This window comes from Prorops nasuta, unplaced genomic scaffold, assembly GCF_024137725.1.
Source record: "Prorops nasuta isolate Cenicafe-Biocafe unplaced genomic scaffold, Cenicafe_Pnas_1.2 PNAS00005, whole genome shotgun sequence".
Classification (NCBI taxonomy): Eukaryota; Metazoa; Arthropoda; class Insecta; order Hymenoptera; family Bethylidae; genus Prorops; species Prorops nasuta.
The window spans coordinates 4,134,615-4,148,393 of NW_027116802.1; the positions used below are offsets into that span (position 1 = coordinate 4,134,615).

At 42.4% G+C, this 13,779-nt stretch overlaps 1 protein-coding gene across 1 annotated transcript in view; it reads right to left on the bottom strand.

Annotated features, from left to right (window-relative positions):
* Window positions 1–2,756: 2,756 nt before the first annotated feature.
* The window catches only part of Dad (Daughters against dpp), a 29,012-nt gene continuing 17,989 nt past the window's right edge, over window positions 2,757–13,779 (bottom strand). The window contains exons 5-7 of the mRNA XM_066727354.1: window positions 4,676–4,876; window positions 4,021–4,366; window positions 2,757–3,917 (exon numbers count right to left, since the gene is read on the bottom strand). Coding sequence (XP_066583451.1) covers window positions 3,914–3,917; window positions 4,021–4,366; window positions 4,676–4,876 — 551 coding nt within the window. The 3' untranslated portion in view covers window positions 2,757–3,913. The remainder of the gene's footprint in view (window positions 3,918–4,020; window positions 4,367–4,675; window positions 4,877–13,779) is intronic.

Here is a 13,779-nt window from a genome sequence, read left to right on the forward strand (position 1 = left end):
ATTGGTTTTCCATAATGGAGAGTTCAGCTGTTTAATTTAATAGATGAATTTCCTGACTTGTATTAGAATCATACTAGCTTCTTACTGGAATGAGGTATAATAAAGTCGTTTTGGAAAAACAGTGGGAAAAATCTTGATCGAGGCAAAGAGCATCGGAATTTCTTCTTTTTATATATATATATATATTTCGCGTATATTAAAAGTAATATACTCAAGGACGAAAAATGTCATCGGCTTAAACGCATATAGGTATATTGTAATATTAATTTAGCTTTGAGTTTGAGATGACAAAGTTGCGTGTTATTATTATATACTATTAACAATAGTTATATAATATCGACTTAACTGTAACAGTGAATGACTATAAAGGCACTAAGTGTCACAGACGTATATTTTTCTGTTGAAAGAATTGCTGATCCTCGTTTATTCTCCTCAATATGCGCACTTGTTGGAAAATCGAAATTATATAAATATTTACAAATTGGATAAACGAGGAGGAACAATCGCATGCAACAGGTTGCAGAGCTTTCGTATTGCATATATGTCTGTTGTAGATGAAAGCCAAGTCGCCAGACACCGCAGACACGGAGTTTTCTTTTTCTGGTTAAAGTGATACTACCGAACGTCTTAATGGTCGCCACAAAGTTAAATTTATTATTCTCGATATTAATATTAATAATGGCACGTCATGTTGCTCGGGAGAATCGACGATCGTTGCACAGTGTGGTCCACATTAGCAAACTCAATGAATATTCTTAAGGAGCACGATTTTTATGCCATACGTAATTAGCACTGCCTACATATAGGTGTACACACGTTACAATACAAATTTTATTGTTATTAGCAAGAGAATCGTTTCACGCGTCTTGAGAAAAATTTTGTTGCTTCAACCGTGATTTTTGGAAAAAAGTGGACCAGAGTTACGCTTCCGCGTAAAAAGGGATTCTTCGCATGTGTTTCGACGGTCGTTTAACGGATTATATCGAGCTGTAAGAAAAAAATGTGAAGGAAGAAAGAACGAAAGTATATATAGGTGAATTACATTTTCGCACTATAAGGCACCGGCTGCACGTAGAAAAGACAAGACGAGGATAACGCGAGGAGGAGAAATGAGCGAAGCAGTTTACTCGGCTAATCCTATTAGTTGGAAGAATGCCCTGATCAATGGTTGGAGTCTGCTATATCCCTCACTTTTATCGTCAATTAAATCTTAAAAAGATTACGTGACAGTGCTCACATCATAAATAATACATACACCGTTTCAAATGGCACACGATCGATTAACAACACTCCCTCCCCCCCCCCCCCTTCTCCTCTCCAAGTCCTGAAACGCGATAACTATTTTACATTTATGCTGATTTCGTGCTCCTCTCGACAAACTGACTAGCTCATCTTTTTAACGAAAAAGGAAGAAAAAAGAAAAATAGGAGATTTTTATTGTTTCTCTCTATAAAAGGTCGAGGCCCATTTTTTCCCAACAAGCTTATTGCATACAATTAAAAACTGGTCCTTGTTTAGTTAAAACTGTCTTTAACATACAATAACAATACAATCTTAAAATCTATTAGAAAATTTCAGGGATCTACCATCTCGCTATCTTCATTTTTCATGACGATTCTATTCTCTAGAATCTCGAAGGCATCTCTTACTTCTCTAGACACATCATTTTCTTTTTATAGATATAACAATGGTACACTACTCGTTGATAATAAATAATGTTATTCTAATATTAATGGTATAACAGTCGCGATTGTTTTTCTTTCTTTTTTCTTCTACTTTTTGTGTGTCCAAAGTTTCCGTGCTATCGTTATAAGATTTCCATTCGGACAAATCCAAAGTTCGAAAGGGCAATTGACAGTTAATTAATATTTTATTCCGCCAACTATATATATTTATTAAATTTCCATGTAGTACAAATTAGCTACCCATGAAACACACGTCATCACATTCATACAAACTCTCATATTCGCTCTTAAACTCTACGTTGGATCTTTAAGTCAATCACGCATTCGCGCGCATTTACAATTTAAAACTTAAACACAAATGTATAAATATATACATATGCACATATACATTTACCATTTACTTCGCATCTCTCCATACGCTTCGCGATATCTCAAGTTTCGTCAGATTTCGTTGATCGCACAAACAGAGCTAGATCCGAGAGACTCAATAGCATGATGTGGCATTCATCATTTTTACGTCGACAAAAGCGATTTTACGAAAATAGCTAACGATTCGGAAGAAACTACAGTTGGATCAGTCATTTGTGTAGTGTACACTTATGCCTATATAATATGTATGCGTGTCTCTATGTATATGGCCATTACGTATAAAACGGACAAATATATAATGCTACAGTCGCGTTCTAGATTTACTCACACATACACTGTACGCATCTCGTACAATTGCCTTTAATTAGAACCACCCGAATAAAATGCGAAGCTTCTATCAAAGTCAATAAAAGTGTAACATTTCACGGCTGAGCCCTCCCGCGGTCCAATTGAATTCCGTGCGCAGATAGCTCCTTCATCCCTGTAGCAATGTAGTACACAGGTGGTAAAGTTTTATCCGTCTCGGAAAGGCTCGGTTAATATACAATGGGACAAAAATTGTCGGCTCACACTTTGAAATCCTTCATCAACATTTCCAATCGTTACTTTATCCGCGTATAATCGAATGAAGAAAAAATCACCTCTATCTTTTCTCGACCCTACGCTCGGTTAAAAACGGTATACCGTCCAATGAACGGAAGAGAACCGTTTTATCACAGTACACATATTACATTACTGCAGTACGTAAGCATTGGACAACAAATGACACGAGTTTGGCTCGGCTGCTCCCTTTTCTCCTCTTATTCTCAATCTCCATCCCTCCCTTCGTCCCCTCCCCCCCCCCCCCTCTCCCTCTCACTCCCTTTCCCTCTCTTTATCATTCTCTTACTAGATTTTACAATGCTTTACCAGATTAAAGTAGGAAGGCACGGTTCGAGTAAACACATCTTATTTACAACAGCACCGAAAGGTTCACGGTGTGGGAGGAATATATCATGTAAAATAAATCGCGTGAGACTTGGAAACTATCCTTGCAAGCTCAAATCGATCATTGCCATTTGCTTCTTATGATTGCTCTCTCTTTCTCTCTCTCTCTCTCTCTCTCTCTCTCTCTCTCTCTCTCTGCCCCTCATTTTTCATTATATGTACATTGAAAAGCATCTCGCAAGGATAAGTAGCACGTAGAAATCCCATTGGCGCTAATTTTACGATAGCTCCTCTTCTCTCTCATTTGCTCAGCGCTCTTCGAGCTTGCGCTTTCTTATACACCATTGACTAGACCTATCGGAAGTCCGAGTCCACGAGTTCTACACATACTAAACTTCCAAATGGAGAATGTGTATTTGCGAGTGAGGGAGATTGGGCGGGCTCGATGGTCGAGGGTCGGAATCGCGTTACAAACATTCGCGTATTCCTCTTCTTCTCATCATAAATTGCCATAAATACTGTAGATTTAAATAAAACGCTGAAATCGATAAATCGATGCGCTGCGCGTTACTATTCGAAGGTGATCGCATTGGAGCATCAAAAGTGGCTCTTGATTAAAATAATTTGCTTCTTCGTGCAAAGTGGTCATCGAGTGCCGAGTCCCCCTGAGCGACAAGGTAGATTCGCAATTTCCTCGAGGCTTCCATGTTCATTGGCCAACCGATCTCGAGTTGTGGGAAAGTGAGGAACAGGAAGGGGCGAGTCGAGGTGCGTAGACGAAAACCGAAGATAATGGCACAAGACGCAGTGCCGGTTTCCGTAGTTTCCAACAGCAGAAATACCCCGCTTCCATTGGTCGAGTGCCGAGACGAAAGAAGCTAGGATGCGTGGATCAGGATTGCAACGAGTCCTCGCAGCAAACGGCTCGGCGATCACCTGAACAAACAAAAAGGTTAGAATTTCCGTAAACTGGTGAAAGTATACAGGGTCGAGTGGGTCGAAATACAATAAAGTTATTGGGAATTTTTGAAAATCGTACCTGCATGGTGCCAGGAGGACCTCGAGCCAGCACGGGCAAGAAGTGACTTCCTGCCGGGAGTACTTGGGTCCCCAGCCTTTGGCGAAGCTGATACGGACGGAATTAACATCGACGGGACCGGAAGCTGCAAATCCGGGCGCCGTGCTGCTCGCTCTCACGCTTCCGTAAGACGGCGACTGCAGAATCTTGGCACGATCGAAGATGTTCAAGCAGCAACCTGGCGGTACCCGATAAACTAGCACCGTTCGCGACTCTGGATCATCCAGGGTCGGTGAATTCACAAAGATTGGACTGTCCGATCTGTTGTACGCCCACACCCCGTCCGACTCCTGGCTCAGCATCAAACCTACGGCGAGCAAACGCGTGTTATTCGCATTTCAATTGTTTCCTGCCATACTCCGCGTCTCGAGATTCAAAGCTTTTTTCTCTTTCATTTATATAAATATACCAAAGGGAAATCTGTACGACATTTTTCATTCTGTGACGATCGAAGGAGGTATCTCGCGTGGCCCTCGTACATCTCTCTTTGTGGCCGCGGCCATGGTCGAATATGACCGCCGAGTGGTTTAAATATACGGATGAACGAAGGTTCGTGGAAATGTTTCTCTCGAATGAGCGAGCGTCAACGAGTTAGGGGAGGGGGACGTATCCTTACCGAGGCCTATTTTGCTGCGGGTTCTTTCAACGGCGGGTGGTGCCACACGGTTCTCGGCCAGACTCGCCAGGCAAAGACCGTCGCCGTCGTGAAGAGAATCGAAAACGTTGACCGTCGACGGCTCCACTGGATACAAACGTCCCACTCGGCCGCCCAACTCCCAATACGCCAAAGTGCACCATTCCTTCTGTCCACTCTCGCCTGTAAAACAAACCAACCAATCATTAAAATTTCCCAACCGATCAATCTTCGATGACTCTATTAACTTTTCCATCAAACCACTATACATTCGATGTGATTATACTATATAGAGCCTGCGAATAAGATATCAAAACTAAAGTATCATTGCGTTTATTGTATACTTATTGCAGCAATTATTCAAATCGATATATGGATAAATATCAGGAAAATTATTTCATTGTCCGCGACGATATAAGGTTATCTCTGGACGAGCTGATTTATCAATCGCACGGAGAAATTTTCCAATTAGTTTGTGAAAAAGAAGACAATGGCAAAGTTTGAAGAGGTTAGGGGAAAGAATGTTGGGTCGATGGGCTCGGGGGTGATTTGATCTTTTGTGAGCGACGGACTCTCGCGAAGGTTTCTTTGGTAAATGGACTGTCGGCTGCTTTATAGAAAAGTCCCACGCTACGCGCGCTTCGGTTTGGCACGACTGTGCGGAGTGTGGACAACAATAGTGGCGCCAGATCCTCAGACAAGATGATGCGATCGAGGGCCGCGTGCAACGTGCATGGGCACTGGGCAGGGAAGTAAAGGGGAGAAGGATAGCTATATAGATATAGTAACGAGAAGCTGCGGGCAGCGCACCACACGACACCACGTTGCGCACTCGCGCGCCAACTTCCTAAGCCCCTGCGCTCTCCCGGTTCTCTCGGGCCTCATCGTTCCTGACAAATGGACACCGACACGAGGGAATAGACTCGACACGCTTGGACTATCCTGCACCGATCGATGCTCTTCCCATATTTTTCACCTTCGCGCGACACCTAAATTACCTCGAGAAAGTCCAACTCTTATATATACAAGCGGCTATATAAGTGTTTTCTCTTGTTTATATTTTCCCAACTTTCGAACACTCGGCTAAGCCCAACCTTGCTCATCGGCCGAGCAGTTTAGGAAAACAAAGCTGTTTGAAAGTAATATAGTTGTTAGAAGCAATTAACGTTGGACTGATATACACGTATGTATGTGTGTATACGTAAAGTCAGATTCGGATAGTCACGCTAACCAGCGACTAGTTTAGATATAACTAATAGAGTGTTTTCATTAAGCGCAAGATGGTTGAATTTGCGGCAATTCGCGATTAAACTTGTCGAGATTCGATTGATATGCAAGGAATGCGGATGGAGATAGAGTCGACTGTTGGAACGAGTGTTGGCCGTTGGTTGGACAAACCAGGCACAAAAGAGCTTCGCGGAGAAGAGAAAAAGCTAAAAGTTTGCTCGCGTCGAGAAGCTGTGTCTTAGGACTCTCGGGTGACGGTGAAAAAAAAGGGGGAGGGGTGGGGGACAAACCAGTTAGATGACATTGTCCAATGACGATGAAAGACTGATTCGCCTAAAAATCTGCGCGTTTCTGCTATTTCTAGCTTCTTTTTCTCTCGAGAGTGATAAGAGAGCTCGCTGCTCGTAACAATTTTATGCATATAGTTTTATGTAATGATAGATCCATAATACCACTGTTACATGTATATTGCAAAACACGAGTGTTGTCTTAGATAATATGTATGTATCCTCTATATATAGTATACGGTAAGCGTCAAACTGGAGCTTTTTTGAACGAAGCTATACGAGTAAATATTTCGAAAAATGAGAGAATACGAGAGGAGAGGGAAAGAGACGAAACTAACGAGTGTTTGTCGAGGTAGAGTCCATGTATAGAGTCGCGCGTTCTTCCACATGTCCAACGACTGCCTCTGGCTCTGGCGCGGTTCTGCCACTGTTTCCAATGTAAAAATCTGCGCGTTCTATGTTGTATCTCGAGAACTAAGTAGTTGGCCGAGCTGCGATCCGAATGGAGCCGAGTCTAACCGAAGACGACGACGACGACGACGACGACGACGAAGTAGAAGTAGAAGAAGAAGAAGAAGAAAGGAAGCAGCGAGTGTGAGGCAGGCCCGCACTCCGCAGGCAGGCAAGCATGGGTATACGCATATAATAGAGGTGGGGTGGGGGGTGGGGCTCTGTGCTTCCACCAGTTCCACCAGATAAAAATAGATATTACGAGTTTACCGCGGCGCCAAGATTGCGGGGTATCGCGACGATTACGTCATCGGTTGTAGCGCGACTGGTTAGAGCAAGGACGCTTGTCGCGTCGCTCATCGTCGTTTTCGTCGCTATCATCGCTATCGTCGCTATCATCGTCCTTTAACCTCCTTTTCACTCTTCCATTCTACTCGGACAATGTAGCTAATGTCTAATGTCTCTGATAATCCAAATAAATTTCGTCCTAATCTCGCTTCTACCCGCAGCAAGACAAAATCCAAATCGATCTTTCTCATCGTATAATACACACGTGTAGTTTACCTATATATATATATATATATATATATATATATATATATATATATAAGTCACTCGCCACTCCCCTTATTCGAGAAACGACTTTGTTTCTTCGTGATAAAGACATATTCCATTTGGGACAAACTCGTATTTCCGTCTTTCTACGTGTCGAGAGCAAATGTGAGATTTTGTGGAACAAATGTCGAATCAATTCCAAGAAGCGTGTATATGTCTATTTTCTGTTAAAGGTAAGATTAATGTTATAGTGATTTTCTCGGTAAACTCAGTGGAGCAAAAGTATAGTATATATTAGAGAGTTGTTGTTCGATCGGTATAACGAAGGATGATCTATAAATTAGGAGAATTAAATTGTATGGGAAGATATACACATATGTATAGAGAGAGTTTGGGAGGGGGGGGGGGGGGTAGAGAATTATACTACTGTGGGAGACCTTTGGAAAAAATCTGTCCCAATCGTTGCTATTCGGGAAATGAGTAGTACCTGTAATAAAACACAATTCTCTCTCTTTCTGGCTTCTCCGAGAAGACTGCGATAAAGAAATTGGAATTACGAGACCCGCTGGCAATAAAGCGTCCTCGTATTCATAGACGTGTTATTTGCAGTGTACAACACAAGTGGAGACGTTTTAATTTGTAGATGCTCGGAGTGAGAAAATGAATAAGAAAAATTGACTGGTCGCCCATTATTATTATCTCGCGTGGAAGAAGCATCGATTTTTACCGTAACTGGGCAAAAGTTATTTTTACTCTGGTCGAGGGGTATTCTCTTGGCGCAGCTACTAAAAATTCTCTTGTTTTTTCTTGATCGAGGCACTGGATATAGCCGATGGTAGAATGGCGAAAGCATTTAATATTGAAAATGTCACATGACTCCTGGTTGGCCTTCCTCCTGGCGCGAGGGACCAATGGTGCATGGCAGCACTCTGCCGAGTGCTGCGTCTGGTCTGGCTCGGTTATAGAGATAGGCGAAGGTGTTTTGTACGCGCACGCACCAGCATGTAACTACGCTGTAAACACGGATGCGCCATGAGACTAATACGAGAGTGAAAAAGAAAGCCTGCGTAGAGTGCGTATATAGCGCGCACCGAGCGACCAGACACGCGAGTCGCGCGTCCGAGACCGAGTCCGTAGCTCCTCCAGTGGCTCCAGCGGCTCCAGTAACCCGATCAGTCCTATTATTATTATCTCCTTCTTTCCTTTTCACACTGCAATTATACAGCTTATTTTTCTCATCTCGACAATAATACTACACAGTCACGATGATATATATATATAGCGATTCTAAGAAATTCCTCGTCGCTTCCTTTCCTCCAATCAAATTACTGGACCGAAAGAGACCGAGTGTTGCGGCTCCTGGCTGGCCCGGCAAAACGCTTGGACGACAAAATCAATTTCAATCGAAGAAAAAGCCTAGCGTGAATTCGCAGAATTTAGTGAATTGCGACGAGTCGTAAATTTAAGTAGTATACGCGCGGCGTAGAAGTTATACGTATAGGGGAGCACGATGTTTAAAAAGACGCCTATATAGCTATGGTTTAAAGAGGAAAGTCATGAGAGGAGAGAGGAATGTCGAATAAAGCTAAAAAGCTCTCATAAATTGAGAGCAATGAAGCGAAGGACGTTTTGTCGATGCTATCACTTTTGATTCGCTGCATGCCATTGCGTTATCTCCTCTGACAGACTCTCACTCTCTACACCGCCTATTTCTCTTTTATTTTTACATTGAAAAATCATCCACGCGCGCGAGCGCGTCTACAATGTGCAGACTATGCTGCTCATTCTCTCTCTCTCTCAGCCAACGAACAAAGGCCTTTACCATGCAACCGATGGGCACGGCCACCCGAAGGTTATACAAACCTTATCTAACCCTGGTACACTAAGCTCTGTCAGCCTAGATTTCACCCAATTGGCAAAATGCGTTGAAATTTCCAAAGCATTTCCGCTACGATTGATCTTCTCTATAAATCTCATCCCTATATACGTCAAACCTTCTGTATACTATATATCATTCGTTCGATTGTTTCGGTATAGAAAAATAAGAAAGACTTTTGTTAGATTAAAGTTGTCGAATGTAAGGTGGGGATTTTTATAGCGGATGCGTCGAGGTGTCTAGAAAAATGAACGAGCCAAGCGATAGTTTTCAGGGTATTCGAAGCAATTGCGAAAAAGTAGCACGCGGGTGTAACATTTTCAAAGAGGACAACTATTGTCCTAGAGAAGGAATCATTATCGATATTGATTGGCCGATGGAGGTAAGATACAGCGAGAAACGAATAGAAAATAAGGTAGTGGTGGTTGTAAACATATAAGGCTAGTCGTGTCGTCGATTATTGACTATATATATATGTAGACCGGTGGAGAGACGCGACGACGCGACGACCGACGACGCGACTGGACGCCAGGGACGCGCGCGCGGGCGCCTCCGGCCCCTGTCCTTCGAACGGCCTTTCCACGACATTTCTACATAGACGTATACACAATAGGTGTAAGAGTAGAGAGCAAGTGTATGCCTCGTGCGTGCTCCGTTTCGTGTCGCATACCGAATGCTGCAGACTGCAAACTGCATACGCAGGTATCGGCTCGTTGCTGCGCATACGCAATCGCAAGTATATACACACACATATATATAGAAACTAAATGCCTCTAGCTGTATATACAGTACTCGAGTATGTGCTATAGATATGCACACGTCGAGAGGTGCGTCGAGCGCCACGCGGAACCCACGCTGCAATCCTTCCTTAATTTCCAAACTCACCCAAACCAATAATCCTAATACCACACAGAGTCCACTGTGCAAGAGCAACATCGTCTCTCAACAAAAATTCTCCCTTCTTCCAAGAAAATCAAAGGCCCACCCTGCTCCGACTTCATCCTGGAGATGGATACTTTAACGAGCAACAAAGTCGAAAGAGGACTGACACCGCCGTAGAGTCGAAAATCCTTCCAATTCGAGCAGTTTCCTGCTTCATAGAAATCATCTAATGTATATATAAGACCGTGGCTATTATTTTCTGGCAAATTACGCGGGCCAAAGTTATTTTCAGGGAACGAGAATAGAAGAGTGCAATGGTTTCGTCCTTTCGGAAGAATTCTACTGGCAGCTTTGACAAATTGTCCGAAAGATGCTCGCGGATGCAGCGAGAAACTCGTAAAATGATCCGCCCTTCCTGTATTGGTCGCGTTCACATGGCACAGGCGCTCGTAGCAATCGGCGGCGCCGGACGATCGCCGCGTCGCTCAGTCGCCTCGTCCAGATCGAATCCCCCCCCCCCCCCCCCCCCCCTCCACTTATTCAACCTGTCAAAGCAAACTAATCTACATTCGGATAATCGCTTGTCTGCGATTATTTACCAATTTTCACCTCGATTTCAAAGCTTACATAACATCCCCCCCCCCCCTCCTTCCATTAACAATCTCTTCTCGCATGCGTCTATATATATATATACACACACAAACGACACACTGGTCATTTATAGAACTCAATTTGTACTCGATATTTGTTGAATTTTCACAGCCATCGCATCAATGTCTAAGATACAGGTTAGATACGTCGAGTGGATGGATTCTCGAGACTCAAATTCCATTAACATGTTTTAGATTATACGATAATATGACACGAAGGTTTAACTCTGAAATGTTGTATGATTTAGCCATGGTATAGTGCGGTAGAGAAGCTACACTAGGAGAATAGTTGCTTGCGAGCCTCTCTGAATTTACTTATCACAATGCGCGCGTATACAAGTATATATATATATATATATATATATATATACATTATTGAGGAGGAAATGGAGCGAAAAAAAGCCGCAAAGAATGGTAGACTAAGCACGAACGCCTTTGCGGCGCCAGGATATCCAACGCGTATCACTTGGGTGTGACCATCCTCCTTGCATTTCATCATCGCACTCAGGGTCACCCTTTTCAAATCTCAATAATCATTTTCGCACTTTTCATCGCACAGCATTCCTTTTTATTATTTATCAAGCTATGATATTGCCTAACCTCGGATCTCCAATTGAAATTGAGTCCACCCATTAGATCCCTCCAAAATTTACTCGTAAAGAAATACAGACTTCGTCAACATTTTCTTATGATTATTTATTCAATGTTAATAGCTTTCAAAGGCACTTAAGCAAAATACAGTTTTGTACAATAGAATATATTTATTTATATTTGTATGCCTGGGATTCTCGATTAATTATCCTCATTAATTAGGCAAGTAAAATCGAGCAATGTTGGGTTTTTTTTTTTCGAAGAAGAGACGACAACAATTTTGGACGTAGAGGGCAGAATTTTCGTGGCTAAAGTAAATGTAGCGCACCGAGGAAAGGCTGGGAGATGCTGAAAACAAAGCAATTGATTCTCATCGAGCTGGATGTCATTGCACCGTCGGAATTCCTGCCTCTTACGACCTTCATATTTTCTTTCCATGCACAGTAGCCACACAGTGTACGCGTTACGTGCCATCACACGCTATGAGTCTGCATAGCCAATGAAATTCATCCCTTCTCCCTTCTTCCTGCAATATCCATTGGTACTCAAAATCTGACCTCTCCCCATTCAACATTTAATTGTCCCTCTCAATATATCCTCGAAGAACATCACTCTGTACATATATATATAGTACACAAAAAATGTTAAATTAATTTCAAAGAAACAAACATGAACTTGCAAAAAAACTTTATGAAAAATAATAATAATTGGATGATCGCGTTCCAAGTAAAATGTGGCAGCGTGTGTCGTGGCAGCTAGCTATATATAGTGATGTGTAAGCCAGTACGATATAGATATACATGCGCGTATGAGATGAAGCTAACATTTTTCGAGCTAGGAAGCGTGTGCATACGCGAATAGCGTTGAAACTGGCTGGCGTGCAGGCAAAAAGGAGCGCGTTGGAATATGCGAAAAGGCGGATCTCGGGTGTCCTTGATTTTCAGCAATTTTCAGCTGGACGTATGACGATAATGGATTAGAGAGAGAGAGAGAGAGAGAGAGAGAGTAGACGAAATTTCTCAGTTGTGACGCGGTGCGGGATGAAGAGCCCTATAGGTGTTTCCTCGCATTGCAGAGGGGTAGATTGCACGTGGCAAAATGAGCGAGGCGAGGAGCATTCGGTCGAGTTAGCCCGGGTCTCTCTGCATGGGAACGCCGGGCGAACCGGGCGAGCTGCGATTCGTGCGAAGCCCTTTCCTCCGGACTGCCAGTCGGTCAGCCATCACCCATTTGCGTGGCACGCACGTTGCGTGTATTTGCGTCTGCTCACCAACCATTTCCACAGACACTTTACTTAGTTTGCTTGTCAGCATCTCGCAACTCCCACACTGCTCACTTGCATAAATAATATCTTCGATCCCTCTCTTGCATATGTTCTATACGTATAAAACTCGTGTTATATATATATATATATATATATATATATATATATATATATACACATGCACAAGTGTATCGAGTACATTTATTATTTTTTAATAAATCTATATAAATAAACTCTAAAATGCCGAACATTCGTACTGTGAAAGTTGTGTGCATTATTAAAACGTCTTTGTAGAATAAAAAACATTCATTGAAATTTATCGAGTATCAATTATGTTTTTGGTAAGAGAAAAATGTGTAAGGTTCAGGTTGTTTTTGCGTAAGTACTTGGGAAAGAGCAAGAAGTATGGAATAGTTCTTATATTTATACTGGCTTTCTCATACATGGATAAATCAACGTATGCATACCATAGGTGGATATGTATGTGTCTTTCCGTCCGTTCGACAGAACAAATACAACGACGTTAGGATACTTCTAAAGCTACGGAAAGCCAAATACGTTGCTCTACACCCACTCGTTTCCATGTATACGTAAACGTTTATCTCGTAGCATTTAAAAAACCAAGTTAATTTTACCCCTACCATTTAATTTTCCAATTTTACGAGCACGCGTTCATGTGTGCGAAAACAAAATTTACCATTGGTTTCTCCCGGCCGATTGATCTATTTATAGAAACAATTTTCAGTCTTAATTTGCAACATCGACAACAAATGAAAATCTTTATTCTTTCATTTGGAACATTAGAGATGGTTTCATGATATTTCGCCATATACTATATTATAAGCATTACACTCGAGCAGATGGGCTTGTCCAATTGAGTTTGGAGAACAATGCTCCGGATCTCTTTGGTGTTCGCAGCTTGTAAAACCAGTGGTCGATACGGAGATACCTTGTTATATCTGTAATTCACACTTTCTTTATGCTTGCCTCGTTCCTTCGACTAAAAAAATTAATTTGCAGTCAAACTATTTATGCCTTTTAATGAGATCTCTCGCCAACAATTAATGAATAACTTGTAAATGCAGGCTGTGTGAGAGACGTGGGCGTGGCAGGAGTTTTGGGAATCAGCGTGCTGCTTATTTCGAAGCTCGCAAGTATTTATATTTATACGCGCTGTAGGTGAAAATATGGCGCGTCGCTACTTAGTCTCTGTGTGAAAGCAGCTTTCAAGCGTTTTTATTATCGCGACGTGACGCGACGTAACGAGAGTTTCGAACACATGGCTGGGTTGCTGGCCGTGCCGT